The sequence below is a fragment of the Rattus rattus genome, chromosome 9, assembly GCF_011064425.1.
Source record: "Rattus rattus isolate New Zealand chromosome 9, Rrattus_CSIRO_v1, whole genome shotgun sequence".
NCBI classification, from domain to species: domain Eukaryota; kingdom Metazoa; phylum Chordata; class Mammalia; order Rodentia; family Muridae; genus Rattus; species Rattus rattus.
In genome coordinates this window covers 70,656,158-70,672,093 of record NC_046162.1, presented here as the reverse complement: position 1 = coordinate 70,672,093, position 15,936 = coordinate 70,656,158, and the positions used below count along the sequence as shown (strand labels likewise).

Here is a 15,936-nt window from a genome sequence, read left to right as displayed (position 1 = left end):
CCTGAAAGTAAATCATTTCTGCCTCCCTCCTCCACATGTCGTCCTTCAATTCATGACCTTTAATTATTGTGTTATGCATATGCACACTTATGCACATGTGCACACATATGTGTACACTGCTGAGTCATATATGTATATGTATACATATGTTTGTTTGTTTGTTTAGGACTGATCACTTGGGATTGGATAACCTGGGAAAGGCTCTTCCCTGGAGAAGACTGATTCCCTTCTCCCAGAAGCCACTAATTGTTTGTAGCTCTTCATGTAGGGTTGGGGGCTGTGAGATTCCTCCTGTGGCTGGTAAGGTAACGGGGTCCAGAGGACACAGCTTCTGAGGATGCTGGGAGCATCGTGGAAGAGGGTGGGAAGACTGTAAGAGCTGGAGGCCCTGATGTCTGCTCTGAGCTTGTTTCTTCTGTAGATTGCAGAGAAGCTGCACGGCACCATGGCCGTGCCCACTGCAATCTTTTCTCAAGAGCAGGATCTCCAGCTGAGTTTTTGGTTTCTTGGTGAGATTGACTGTGATTTCCTCTTCTCAGCAGTCAGATTTTACTATTTTTGGTTATCTCTGGAATCAAAACCAGACAGGCATTCAGTTTCCATCCTGTTCATCCCAGGCGAAAGTGGTGTCCAAAGGTCAAGGCTTCGGGCTTCCCTTCCCTACGCAGTCATTCTTCTTTTCTTTTCTCTCTCTCTGCCTCTGTCTGTCTGTCTGCTTCTCTGTCTGTGTCTCTCTTTGTCTGTCTCTCTGTGTCTCTCTGTGTCTCTCCTTCCCTCCCCTCCCTCCCCTCCATCTCCTCCCTCCCTCCCCTCCCTCCCTCAGCAATGTTTCTCTCCTAGCTAACTTCAGCTGTCAACTTGTTACAGTGACACAGCCTGGGAATCATTGGAGGGAGCTTCAGTGGGGTTAGCAGCTTGATCAGATTGGCCTGTAGGCACATCTTTGACACATTTCTTGATTGTAAATGGAGCGCCCAGCTTCTTGGTTGGTAACATCAGCAGGCAGGATGTTTCAGACTGTCTAAGAAAGCAAGGGTCAGAAGTAGGGAGCAAACCAGTAACTGTGGTGATTTCCATAGTTGATGCTTTAGTCCTTGTCTTCAAGTTTCTGCCTTGAGTTTTCCCCTTGATTCCCTCAAAGCTGGACTGTGACCTGAAAGTGTGAGATAAAATAAAAATAAAGATACTTTTGGTTAAGGTGTTCATCACAGCAACAGAAAACAAACTAGAATGACTTCACTCTAAGCTAAGCCTGTAGCCTGTAGCCCAGGCTGGCCTTGAATTCCAGGTGGTTTTCCTGCCCTGGCCTTTGGAGCTCTGGAGTTACAGGCGTGTCCCCACGCCCAGGTCTCTGTGTCATCTAGAATGCCGTCTCATTGCTATGTTTTAAAAATTGTATCAGCTTCTATTTTGCTTTCTCCTTTCGGAATTCATATCATTCCAGTATTAGAACTGCACTATTTTGATCACTGTAGCTTTGTCCTATATTTTGAAACCAAAAGTTTTATGTCTTGAGCTTTGCTAGCTTTTCTCCAGATTGCTTTAATTATATATGATCCTTTTGGTTCTATGTAGATTTTAGTATTATTTTTTATTTTTCTGTGAAAAAAGCCATCAAAATTTTGATGTGTATTGCTTTGAGTATTATAAATCTTTTAATGACATCAATTTTTCAAACCCACGAACATGGAATGCCTTTTTATTTATTTGTGTTTATAGTTCTTTCATTAGTGTTACATAGTTCCGGCATATATCTATTTGGTCACATTAATTTCTAGATATTCTATTCTATTTTGAGACCGTTATAAACAAGTTCCTCTCTTCCTTCTCTCTGAGTTCTCTTTCTCAGACAGGGTCTGGCTGCTGTGCGCACAGTTTGCATTATTCTTTTGCTTGTTGCCTGGCCCAGGCTGGCCTTGAACTTGTATTGCTCCTGCCCTTCCTGCCTCATCATGATACAGATTTTGCAAGCTATGTATCTTCAGGAGGTTTCATTTTACCTGTGTTGTCCAGTATGCCACATGACTGACAGCTGCACTCTCTGGAAACTTCCTCATTCCTGATAAACTGGTCGTGGCAGCTCTTCCTTGGCTCCTGGTTTAGTTGAGCCTCCCTTTGCCTCAGTGTCACTTTTTTGATCTTCTCAGAAGATTAACTCTTGTTGGTTTTTCTATAATCCTTATTTTTTTAATCTCTGCTCTAATCTTAATATTTTCTCCTATTTGTAGGATTTGGGTTTTTTGTTTTTTTAATATTTGAAGGTTTAAATTTAGGTTGTTGACTTGATTTTTCCTCATTTTTTAGATGTGTATAACTCTAAATTTTCTTTGTAGCATTGCTCTCACTTCATCGTGTACATTTTATTATATTGTAATTTTCAATTGTTTTAGTGTTTTCTAAATTTGTTTATTTTTTCTTTGATCCATTGGTTAAAGTGTGCATTGTTTTGTTACCCATTTTTGCACTTAGCATGACCATTCAATGAAGTGCTTTCTATGGTTTATAGTTCCTTTCTTAATTTCTTCTTTCTTTGCCTTTCTTTGTGATTCAATTGTTTTTGGTTGTGCAGTATGCTTGGATTGTTTTTATTTATATTTGATATATTTACTACATTAAAAATTATATTACTATGCAACTTGCATAAATCATGTTTTAGTTATGATGGGCTACAGCAGTCCATTTAACCACAGTTTTACTTTCTGCAGATTCAGTCACAGTGGACTGTAGTATGAGAGTTTTAGGTAGAGAATTCCAGAAATAAATCATCCAGATTTTTACATTGTAGGCAGAACGAAGAAGTCTTGTGCATTTGTCCCATCTCTACATGGATGCTCCTTGTTGAGAATATGGTGTGTTTGGTATGCCCAGTACTTTAGTACTGTGTGTCATGGTAGGATAGTACATACTGTCCACTGTTGAAGCGTCCACTGGGAAGGTGTTGGAAGGAAGGTGTTTATTTTAAGCCTGTGATAACAACTTTGATTAATACAAGAACTCTTTATTCCTATTCCCTCCACATATCTTATTAATGTTCCCATTTTTATATTAGATATTGTTAACAAATAATTGTAGCTTGTAGTTATTTTTAAAATTTATGTGTTTATACTGGGTTTGAAAATTACTTCTATATGAAAATTACATTAACGGACTAATCTTTATTTGCCTGTATGATTGTCTTTACTAATGGGCTTTACACTTACATGCTTATTCATGTTGCTAATTAGTGTCCTCTCCTTTGACTTGGGGAGATCCCTGCAGCCTTTCTTTTGGATCAGGTCTAGTGACAGTGCACTCCTTCAGCTGTGACTGTGGCTGCGAAATGCTTTCATTCTTTAGAGCAAAGTGTTGCAGGGCATAAAATCATGGTAGTCCATTCTTTCTCTTTCAGTCCTTTGAATATATCATGCAGTCTCTCCTGGTCTGTCAGGAGTGTGGTGAAGTCTCCTGGAAGCCTTGTGGAGGCTCCACTGTATATTAGTTAGTTTACTCTTTTTATCTCAGATCCCCGCTTTGTCTTCTGACAGGATGATTCATGATGTGCTGCAGCGCGACTCTCTTTCATTTGGCTTGTTTGCAATTCTTCAAGCTACATAAATCTGGATGTCCTTTTGTTAGCAGACTCTTGCACATAGTCCTGCTGCCCGTTTCTGTCTTTTTTCTATGTGTTTTTATTGGATTTTTTTATTTACATTTCAAATGTTATCCCCTTTTCTGGTTTCCCATCCATAAATCCCCTATCCCATCCCCTTCTATGAGGGTGTTCCCTCAGCCATCCACCAACCCCTTCTAGCCTCCCCACCCTGACATTCCCCTACACTGAGGGTCCAGCCTTGGCAGGACCAAGGGTTTTTGCTCCCATGGGTGCCCAACAAAGCCATCCTCTGTTACATATGCAGCTGGAGCCATGGGGTCTGTCCATGTGTGCTGTTTCGATGGTGGGTGGTTTAGTCCCTGGGAGCTCTGGTTGGTTGGTTGATAGTGTTGTTCTTATGGGGTTGCAAACCCATTCAGTTCCTTCAATCCTTTCTCTAACTCCTCCAATAGGGACTCCATTCTCAATTCAATGGTTTGCTGCTAGTATTCACCTCTGTATTGGTCAGGCTCTGGCAGAGCTTCTCAGGAGACAGCTATATCAGGCTCCTGTCAGCATGCACTTCTTGGCATCAGCAATATTGTCTGGGTTTGGTGGCTCTATGTGTATAGGCTGGATCTCCAGGTGGGGTAGGCTCTGAATGGCCATTCTTTCAGTCTTTGCTCTAAGCTTTGTCTCCATATCTCCTCCTATGAATATTTTTATTCCCTTTTTAAGAAGGATCGAAGCCATCTGCACTTTGGTCATCCTTCTTGAGCTTCATGTGATCTGTGGATTGTATCTTGGGTAATACAAGCTTTTGGTCTAATATCCACTTATCAATGAGTGCATACCATGTGTGTTTCTTTGTGATTGGGTTACCTTACTTAGGATGATATTTTCCAGTTCCATCCATTTGCCTATGAGTTTCAGGTAGTTGTTGTTTTTAATAGCTGAGAGCTGCCTTTCCTTTTTCAATAGAGCACTGCATGGTGGTCAGATGGGCAATCCTTTCATTCCTTATGCTTCCTTTATTTTCCCTCCTCTCTGTTTGTTTTGCTTCTCAAACTGGATAATTTTAAATGTGCTGATTTGAGGTACTAATTTTTTGTGCTCTTTATAATAAATGCTCTTGAACCCCCCTAGTTAATTAAAATTACTTATTTATTTGTGTGTGTATGTGTTTGGCTGTTATATGTGTTTGTAGGCCATGTTTGTATGTGTGTGTTGATGTGTGTGTGTGAGTGTAGGTGCATATGTGTATGGATGGTAGTATATGTATATATGAAGTCCAGAAGAGGATGCTGGATCTCTTGGAACTGGAATTCAGTGTTGTATGTGGGACCTTTTGTGAGGATAATCTCTTCTGCATTGTGTGGAAGTTGTCAATAAAAAGCTGATGGCCAATGAGCTAAGGCAAGATAAGAAGGTGGGACATCTGGGGGAGAAAGGACCTCTTGGATATAGTCAGGAATGAAAGTTTTACCCCAGACTCTGAGGAAGTCAGATGTATGAAACCAGGAGAGATATCTAACCAGCCATGGTAGCAGGCATAGAATAGAATAAACAGGTTGTAGAAGTTATAAGCTAATGGGGAACAAGCCCAAGCTTATGGCCTAGGCATTTATTCATACATAAATAAGCCTACAAGTGCTATTTGGGAACTGGGGTGCAGGTGGATAAGCCTGCAGTTGTAACCTTTGGCTCCTTAGATGTGTGATGGGATCAAACGCCAGTCCGAATGATAGACAGCAAGTACTCCTCACGCTGACCCCTCTCTCTAGACCTCCCTCTAGTTAATTTCTTAGTTCAGTTAGTCCCCATTTTTGTTTTTCTTTAAAAAAATTTTACATTCAATTATTTAAATTCTTAATGTTCAATGTTTTCAAGCCTATTGAGCATTTTGGTAATACTTATATATTTTTGACAGACTTATTTTCTTTGTATCATTTCCTTGGCTCAGGCTAAGCAGGCTAGCCTCAAACTCATGACAGTCCTCTTGTTAGTAGGCTGGATTTATAGGCATGAGCCAGAACACTGGGTGCAGGTTACTCTTAGACTCTTGTTTCTTAAGTATTAACTTCAGGAGATTCATTTCTTCCATTATTTGGACCATCGTACACAATCTTTAACACTTTGTGTTTGTTTCTGTATATGTGGAAAACAATCCTCTCTCCAGTTCCTTGGACTGTTTCTTTGATCAATGAAAGACCTTTAAGAATTAGCTGGAGACTCCGGTCTCCATCTCTGGTCTCCCAGAGCTAAGGCTATCACACAGCCCTACAGACCCAAAGCCCAGAGAGAGCTGGTCTCCCAGGAGTGCTTTCACTCCTAAGTTTACAGGTGAGACTCCACTTTCACTCTACTAACTGTCCAAAGAGGGACCTGCCAGGAGTGCACAGGGCACAGGAACCACGGATCAGCCTGGGACAGGGTCCTTCTGGTCTCTATCTGTGCTCAGAGCTAAGGCTGTCCCACAGCCCTCTGGACTCAAAGCCTGCCCAGAGAGAGCTGGTTTCCCAGGAGTACTCTCACTCCTACGATCACAGGCACACAGGCCCACAGGAGGAACACGTTCCAGTTAGAGACATCAAGACCAACTAACATCAGAGATAACCAGATGGCAGGAAGAAAGTGCAAGAACCACTTTGCATCATCAGAACCTGGTTCTCCCACTATAGTAAGTACTGAATACCCTAACACACTGGAAAGGCAAGATTTGGATTTAAAATGTCGTCTCATGATGAGGACTTTAAGAAGGACATAAATAACTCTTAAAGAAATACAGAAGAACACAAGTAAAGAAGTAGAAGCCCTTAAAGAGGAAAAACAAAAAACCCCTTAAAGAATTATAGGAAAATACAACCAAACAGGTGAAGAAATTGAACAAAACCATCCAGGATCTAAAAATGTGAATAGAAACAATAAAGAAATAAAAAAGGTAGACAACCCTGGTGATAGAAAACCTAGAAAAAAGATCAGGAATCATAGATGCAAGCATCACTAACAGAATACAAGAGATAGAAGAGAGAACCTCAGGGGCAGAAGATACCATAGAAAACATTGACACAATCATCAAAGAAAATGCAAAGTGCAAAAAGCTCCTAACCCAAAATATCCAGGAAATTCAGGACACAATGAGAAGATCAAACCTAAGAATAAAAGGTATAGAAGAGAGTGAAGATTCCCAACTTAAAGGGCCAGTAATTATCTTCAACAAAATTATAGAAGAAAACTTCCCTAACCTAAAAAAAAAGAGATGCTCATGAACATACAAGAAGCCTACAGAACTCCAAATAGCTTAGACCAGAAAAGAATTCCTCCCATCACATAATAGTCAAAACACGAAATGCACAAAATGAACAATGAAAGAATATTAAAAGCAGTAAGGAATAATAGTCAAGTAACATATGAAGGCAGACCTATAGGAATTACACAAGACTTCTCACCAGAGACTATGAAAGCCAGAAGATCCTGGGCAGATGTCATACAGACCCTAAGAGAACACAAATGCCAACCTGGGTTACTATATCCAGCGAAACTCTCAATTACTATCGATGGAAAAACCAAGATAGTCCATGAGAAAACCAAATTTGTACAACACTTTCCACAAATCCAGCCCTACAAAGGTTAATAGATGGAAAACTCCAACATAAGGAGGGAAACTATACCCTAGAAAAAGCAAGAAATTAATCTTCTTTCAAGAAACCCAAAAGAAGATAGCCACACAAACATAATTCCACCTCTAACAAAACTAACAGGAAACAACAATCACTATTCCTTAATATTGCTTAACATCAATGGACTCAAATCCCTAATACAAAGAAATAGACTAACAGACTGGATACAAAAACAGGACCCAGCATTTTGCTGCATACAGGAAACGAACCTCAGTGAAAAGGTCAGACACTACCTCAGAGTAAAAGGCTGGAAAAAATTTTTACCAAGCAAATGGTCTCAAGAAACAAGCTGGAGTATCCATTCTAATATTGAATGAAACCAACTTTTAAACAAAAATTATCAAAAATGATAAGGAAGGACACTTCATACTCATGAAAAGAAAAATTTACTAAGATGAACTCTCAATTCTGAACATCTAAGCTCCAAATGCAAGGGCACCCACATTCATAAAAGAAACTTTACTAAAGCTCAAAGCATACATTGCACCACACAGAATAATAGTGGGAGACTTCAAAACCCAACTCTAAACAATGGACAAATCATGGAAACAGAAACTAAACAGAGACACAGTGAAACTAACTGAAGTTATGAACCAAATGTATTTAACAGATATTTATAGAACATTTCATCCTAAAGCAAAAGAATATACCTTCTCAGCATCGCATGGTAACTTCTCCAAAATTGACCATATAATTGATCACAAAACAGGCCTCAACAGATACAAGAAGATTGAAATAATGCCATGCATCCTATCAGATCACCCTGGGCTAAGGTTGGTGTCCAATAACAACAAAAACAACAAAAACTCACATACACATGGAAGTTGAACAACGCTCTACACAATGATAACTTGGCCAGGGAAGAAATAAAGACATTAAAGACTTTTTAGAATTTAATGAAAATGAAGGCTCAACATACCCAAACTTATGGGATACAATGAAAGCAGTGCTAAGAGGAAAACTCATAGCTCTGAGTGCCTCAAAAACAAAACAAAACAACAAACAAAAAAACAAACAAAACTGGAGAGGTCTTACACTAGCAACTTGACAGCACACTTGAAAGCTCTAGAACAAAAAGAAGCAAATACACCAAAGAGGAGTAGAAGGCAGGAAAAAAAATTCAAATTCAGGGCTGAAATCGATCAAGTAAAAACAAAAACAACTATGCAAAGAATCAACAAAACCAGGAGCTGGTTCTTTGAAACAATCAACAAGATAGATAAGCCCTTAATCAGACTAACCAGAGGGCACAGAGGCAGTATCCAAATTAATAAAATCAGAAATGAAAAGGGAAACATAACAACAGAAACTGAGGGAAAATTATCAGATCCTACTACAAAACCCTATATTCAGCAAAACTGGAAATTCTGGATGAAATGGAGAATTTTCTAGACAGATACAAGGTGCCAAAGTTAAATCAGGATCAGATAAACCATCTAAACAGTCCCATAATCCCTAAAGAAATAGAAGCAGTTATTAAAAAAAAAAAAAAAGCCAAAAAAAGCGCAGGACCAGTACCGAATCCTATCAGACCTTCAAAGAAGACCTAATACTAGTACGCTTCATACTATTGCACAAAATAGAAGCAGAAGGCGCACTATTGAATTCGTTCTTTGAAGCCACAATTATGATTATACCTAGACCAGACAAAGACCGTATAAAGAAAGAACTTCAGACTAATGTCACTCATGAGTTTCGATGTAAAAATACTCAAAATTCTAGCAAATCAAATCCAAGAACACATCAAAAAGATCATCCATCATGACCAAGTAGGTTTCATTCCAGGGATGCAGGGACGGTTCAATATATGGAAATCCATCAACGTAATCCACTATAGAAACAAACTCAAAGGAAAAAAAAAAACCCACATGATCATCTCATTAGATTCTGAGAAAGCTTTTAACAAAATTCAACACCCCATCATGATAAAATTCTTGAAAAGATCTGGAATTCAAGACCCATACTTAAACATAGCCAAAGCAATATACAGCAAACCAGCAGCCAACATCAAACTAAATAGAGAGAAACTTGAAGCAATCCCACTAAAATCAGGGACTAAAACAAGGCTGCCTACTATCACTGTACCTATTCAATCTAGTACTTGAAGTCATCGCCAGAGCAATTAAACAACAAAAAGAGATCAAAGGGATACTAATTGGAAAGGAGAAAGGCAAAATATCCCTGTTTTCAGATGATATCATAGTATACTTAAGTGACTCCAAAATTCCACCAGAGAATGCCTACAGCTGAGAAATAACTTCAGCAAAGTGGCTGGATATAAAATTAACTCAAATAAATGAATAGCCTTCCTTTACTTAAAGGATAAACAGGATGAAAAAGAAGGTAGGGAAATGACACTTCACAATAGTCACAAATAATGTAAAGTATCTTGGTGTGTCTCTAATCAAGCAAGTGAAAGATCTGTATGACAAAAACTTCAAGTCTCTGATGAAAGAAATTGAAGAAGATCTCAGAAAATTGAAAGATCTCTCATGCTCGTGAATTGGCAGGATTGATATAGTAAAAATGGCCCTCTTGCCAGAAGCAATCTACAGATTCAATGCAACCTCCATCAGAATTTCAACTCAATTCTGAATAGAGTTAGAAAGAGCAATTTGCAAATTCATTTGGAATAAAAAAACCCCAGGATATGGAAAACTATCCTCAACAATAAAAGAACTTCTGAGGGAATCACCATCACTGACCTCAAGCTGTATTACAGAGCAATAGTGATAAGAGCTGTATGGTATTGGTACAGAGACAGGCAGGTAGATCAATGGAGTAAAATTAAAGACCCAGAAATGAACCCACACACCTATGGTCACTTGATCTTTGACAAAGGAGCTAAAACCATTCAAAAGATAGCATTTTCAACAAATGGTGCTGGTTTAACTGGAGGTCAGTATGTAGAAGAATGCAAATCGACCCATTCTTATCAGTCAGTACAAAGCTTAAGTCCAAGTGGTTCAAGGACCTCCAACATAAAACCAGATACACTCAAACTAATAGATGAAAAAGTGGGGAAGGAACTTGAATACATGGGTACTTGTGAAACTTTTCAGAACAAAACACCAATGGCTTATGCTCTAAGATCAAGAATTGACAGATGGGACTTTGTTAAATTGCAAAATTTCTGTAAGGCAAAAGACATAGTCAATAGGACAAAATGGCAACCAACAGATTGGGAAAATATCTACTAATCCTACATTTTGCTTTGCTCCATCCATATCACACTGCCAATGTCTACTCTCTGAGCCTGGCAACAATCTCTCTACCTGTCTAGTTCCCAAGGCAGGTTGCCACCATGCCAGACATATACATCCCAATTCTGTGATGGCCCAGTGTCTCCAGCTACCACCCACTCTCTTGAATTCAATCAGTCACATGAAATAACACAACACAATAACCTCTGATCCAACTGATAAGATATAATTGCCCACCTAAACTTACAAAGCCCTGTACATATCCAACCCTTAAGAATAGTCATAACAACCTGTAATGTGCAGAGAGGAATCTTAATATCTGCCTCAATGTTCTCTCGATATCTTTTTCCCTGTCTCCTCTTCCTCTCTCAAACTTTTCCTTCCTTCTTATCCAATGACAGGCCTCGTTCTATCTTGTACCTGCTTTCACCTGCATAATGACGTCATCCTACAATCTTGTTTACACTGGTGTTGTCACTGTACTTTGGATCCTCTGGAGCAGTAGAGTCCTGGCCCAACTTTTTGTTGCTTTTCTATTTGTGTCTTTTCCTCTGCAAATACGTTCTACTTGATTCCATTATAACATCAAAAACAGGTTAAACAAGTCCTTTGGGAAGCTCCTGAAAAAGTTTGATGATCATACTTATTCTTGTCTTTTCTTTCACTTCTTGTGAAACTGGAGCAGTAGAGTCCCCATGCATGTAGAGAGTTCTGGCCATACATTTGTGCTTACATTATCCAGTCCCTTAGGCTCTTTCCGCAAGACCAGAGTGTTAGATAGGTGTCCCAGTTTTCTCCCTCCCTGGGAGAAACTGATGTTTGGGTGATTTAGTTGTTAGTTCTGTGCTGAGCTGGTACTATAACTACCTACTGCACGAGTGGACAACGGTGTGCTTTCTAGCAATTCATAACCTGACACCTTTTAAGAGCTCAGATTCTGAGCTGAGACTGAAAACCAACTTCTAAGTATCATCTGGAAAATCAATATGGTGGTGTGCAACCTTTCTCTTTCCTCCTCACCCTGGGATGAAACTGGAGCTGGAGACCCAGTAAGTCCCCTCTACCTGTGTTAATGCATGTGGTTGTATTGTCGACTGTGCATGAGCCTCTTTTCTGGTTTCTCAGTGGCACACCCTGGAAATTGCTTGATGAAGTAAGACAGGAAGTCCTGAACTTTCCCATTCTACCATCTTGGTTGCATCAGTTCTTGTAGAAAGTTTCTTTTGTGGAGAACATTTAATTGTTTTTTTTTTTTTTTTGAGGGGGGCTGGCTTAAATCCTAGTAACAAAACACTGTTTAGCTTCTTATAGGTATAGGGCAAACCTACATTTCACTGGTATTTGAAATAGTTTGATGGGGTTAAGTATTTTAGCACTAGAAAAAGTAGAAGGGAGTATGTGTTTTCTCTAGTGTTGCTACTTAGCAATAGTAAGAAGCATGCCAGGGAAGCTTCCTGAGATACTCAGATTTTCTTTCTGTTAGCTTTGGCACCCAGAATTTATTCACCCCTTTAAGTTGGGCACATGTACAAGCATATTTTAGTTGTACAAGGATCAAGCCAGGCATTTTGTGTGCCTTGTTATTCACAGAGACTTGTAGTGTTGGCTTCCTCCTACTCATTGTCCCATTTGCGCTCTGGCTGATCGTTCCATCACTGCAAGTTTGACATTGTCTTTGTACATACCTAAGAGTTCAAGTTAGTTGTGTTTCTAGCTGAAGACAGCTTCATGGCATGGAATTAAACTTCTGTGCCTAGTATCCTGTTTCTCGTGCCAGTCAGATTTTAGCAATAATATCAAGCTCCTCCTTTAGTTGGCGTAGTTGCCTTGACAAGAAGTTGGTTTCTGCCATGTCTCTGCTTTCCTTGGCCTTCATTCGGGCATGTTTTAGGAGCTTCCTGTGAGCTCAGTTTTGGACATGTTCAATTGGAGGCAGTGCTGTTCAGTTTGCATTTGTCACGGAACTGGAGGCTAAGAGTGATTTGAATTAGGGTTGTAGATTAGGTAAACAAAGTTTTCCCTTGCTACTTGAAGTACCAACAGTCTATTGGTTAACCAGGGGAAGCAGGTAAAACTAAAACAACTGAGATTAAACACAGAACTCTAAGGTTGTAACATGTATGGGGAGGGGAGAGATAGATAGATAGATAGATAGATAGATAGATAGATAGATAGATAGATAGATAGATAGATAGACAGACAGAGAGACATAGAGACAGAGAGATAGACAGAGACAGGAAGAGAGACAGAGCAAAGTCTGAAGGATATCTCTGAAGCATAGGATGATTAAAAGTCATTTGGTAGTTGATTGAGAAATAAATGACAAGCTAGGGTAGGGATCTTTTCAGAAAACTTATTGTGAAGGGAAAATATTAATATTATTGCTTGGTACCTAGGAACAGCTACATATGAATTACTAGTCTGTCCTTTTATGCACGTTCCTGTGCAATAAATAGATAAATGTTTCAGGCCTCCTTTTTATTAATATTTTCTATGAGAAGCAGTTTTAATATTTAACCATTTTTCAATTTTTAACTATAGCTCCTTTTATGATTGTTTAATCAATTCTCAAAAAAAAAAAAAAAAAGAATAGGCCACTGCTTAGAGTATCAGGCTGTATCTACCAAATTTTAAATGCTTGTATAAAGTCAGGCATGTTGACTAATGAAGTTATTCTCAACATCTTGCTTGCCCATTTTTATCATTTTCTTTTAACTATTTGCACAGCTGGAAGCTTACAGGCATATACAAAATAAGTAGCTTTCTTCAGAACAGCGTGGGCAGACATCCAGCATCGCTCAGTAGCCAACCCACAGGATGCTATGCTGTCAGTGTTCCCATCCCAAACCCTACATTGCTTTAGCACTGTCTTTTTGATCTTGTAGTTTGTTTGCCTTTTTGGGTATTCATTGTAAACTTCGCCTTATTTATTTATGTAGTGTGTGTGTGTGTGTGTGTGTGTGTGTGTGTGTGTGTGTGTGTGTGAGGGTATGTGTGCTACATGATAGAAGCTAGAGGAGAAACGTGTGGAACGGGGTCTCTGTCCATCTGTGTAGGTCAGGGGCTCAGACTCAGGCAGCGCTTGCAGTGGGGGGTCTTTTCTGCTGAGCTGTCCCTTCTGTCCCTTTCAGGTGTTCTTATGACTTGAGGTTTGTGAAGGAAAGAAATTCTGATATAGTTTATGGTTGAATGTTAGTGATTTAAACTCAATATATAGAGGTCTCCCGACTCACCTTTGGGAAGTAAGTTTTGAGAAACTCTGAGTGTATTCAGCTGTGTGTATACTATTTTTCTGTAGGCCCAGACTGGTGATAATATTTAATGCATTGTTTATTTCTTGACTTTTCTATTTAATAGTTTCAGAATGTGTTTAGATGGGGTAATAGTAGCTGCAAAACCAAGACTGGTAGCGTGTGTAGCTTACTGGTCCATTCCCTTAACTCTCATCACAGCCATTGCTTGGAGTGTAGGTGTCAAAGCATGTGTGAGAGACTGGGCTAACTTGGAGTTTTAGAGAGTAGTCTTTTATAGGATGTTTTATACTAGAGAGGAGCCTTTTTGCTAACATCTAGTCGAAGATTTTCTCTTTTTTAGACTTACGTTTAAATTTTAAAATTTGATGTGTTTGCGTGTTTTGCCTGCATGCATGTCTGTGTAGCAAGTGTGTAGCCTGGTGTCCATGGAGGCCAGCGGAAAGCAGCAGATTCCTTGGAACTGGAATTATTCCTATGTGGGTTCTGGGAATTGAACTTGGAATAGAAGACAGATTTCTTTTTTCTGTTTTTTCTTTTTTTATTAACTTGAGTATTTCTTATTTACATTTCGAGTGTTATTCCCTTTCCCGGTTTCCGGGCAAACATCCCCCTAATCCCACCCCTCCCCTTCTTTATGGGTGTTCCCCTCCCCATCCTCCCCCCATTGCCGCCCTCCCCCCAACAATCTAGTTCACTGGGGGTTCAGTCTTAGCAGGACCCAGGGCTTCTCCTTCCACTGGTGCTCTTACTAGGATATTCATTGCTACCTATAAGGTCAGAGTCCAGGGTATAGTCCATGTATAGTCTTTAGGTAGTGGCTTAGTCCCTGGAAGCTCTGGTTGCTTGGCATTGTTGTACATATGGGGTCTCGAGCCCCTTCAAGCTCTTCCAGTTCTTTCTCTGATTCCTTCAACGGGGGTCCTATTCTCAGTTCAGTGGTTTGCTGCTGGCATTCGCCTCTGTATTTGCTGTATTCTGGCTATGTCTCTCAGGAGAGATCTACATCTGGCTCCTGTCGGCCTGCACTTCTTTGCTTCATCCATCTTGTCTAATTGGATGGCTGTAGATGTATGGGCCACATGTGGGGCAGGCTCTGAATGGGTGTTCCTTCTGTGTCTGTTTTAATCTTTGCCTCAGAAGACAGATTTCTTAACTGCTGAGCCATCTCCCTAGTTCCCAGACTTAAGGCATTTTACCTGAATTAGCATGATTTATTTTTAAATCAACAGCTTCTGTGTCCTGAGAATTCTTAGTTTCAAAATAATTGAAACTTTAAGCAGTTAGGAAGTTTTGTTATTTTATATATTCTAAGTTTTCATCTTGAATGTAACAAAACTTGTTGAGGACAAGACAGTGTTTCTTTAAGAATGTATACTTTATTTTCTCTTAACACTGGGAAAAAGGGAAAGGAAGAGAAAGTATTTAAATATATGTGGTTAAGTCCCACTTGAAAACAGCATTTGTTTGTAAGGAAGTATATAATCTTTATGTGGCATTTTACTTACGATTTAATGTAAATGAAATAAGGTGTGAAAGTACAAATGCTTATTTATTTATTTACTTATTTATTTACATGACTTTTTTTTTCTGTTGAGTGAATCATAATTGCTATGAACTCTCATGTCAAGGAAGAAAGTAGGTAATCCTAGATTTGGGTATTTTTTGTCCTTTGATTTTTCACAGTTTGACTGTTACTCTTTTGGTCTCTTTAATAGAGAACAGTACACTGGAAAGCTCCGAATGAGGTCCCATTCTGTGAGTCCAACTGATAGAGAAGACAGACAACACATTACTTCAAAGATCTGTGTAAGACTAGGTTTTACTTCTGTTTTTCTTTGTTTTAAAAAGAATCCCACCATTTGTTAAAGTTCCAATTAGTATATAAAAGTCTGAAGTTAAAAAATGAAGTGCAAGGTTGTGTGGTGGCGGCGGCAAATGCCTTTAATCCCAACACTCGGGAGTCAGTGGCAGGTGGATCTCTGAGTTTGAGGTCAGCCTGGTCTATAGAGCAAGTTCTAGGATAGCCAGAGCTATACAGAGAAACCTTATCTTAACACAAACAAACAAACAAACAAACAAACAAACAAGTGTGAAGGTTTTGGATGTCAAATCTTATGGATGTCAAAAAGAATGGTGTGATTCTGCTTGCTCTGATGCCGATCATTTCTCCTGGATGTCAAAGAGTAACTCGGAAACATCCTGTTGTTCCTTATTTAGTCTCTTCACTC

The 15,936-nt window shown here is 39.3% G+C and overlaps 1 protein-coding gene across 1 annotated transcript in view; it reads left to right on the top strand.

Annotated features, from left to right (window-relative positions):
• The window catches only part of Cep112 (centrosomal protein 112), a 436,808-nt gene that overhangs the window by 46,560 nt on the left and 374,312 nt on the right, over nt 1–15,936 (top strand). The window contains 1 exon segment of the mRNA XM_032914210.1: nt 15,424–15,514. Coding sequence (XP_032770101.1) covers nt 15,424–15,514 — 91 coding nt within the window.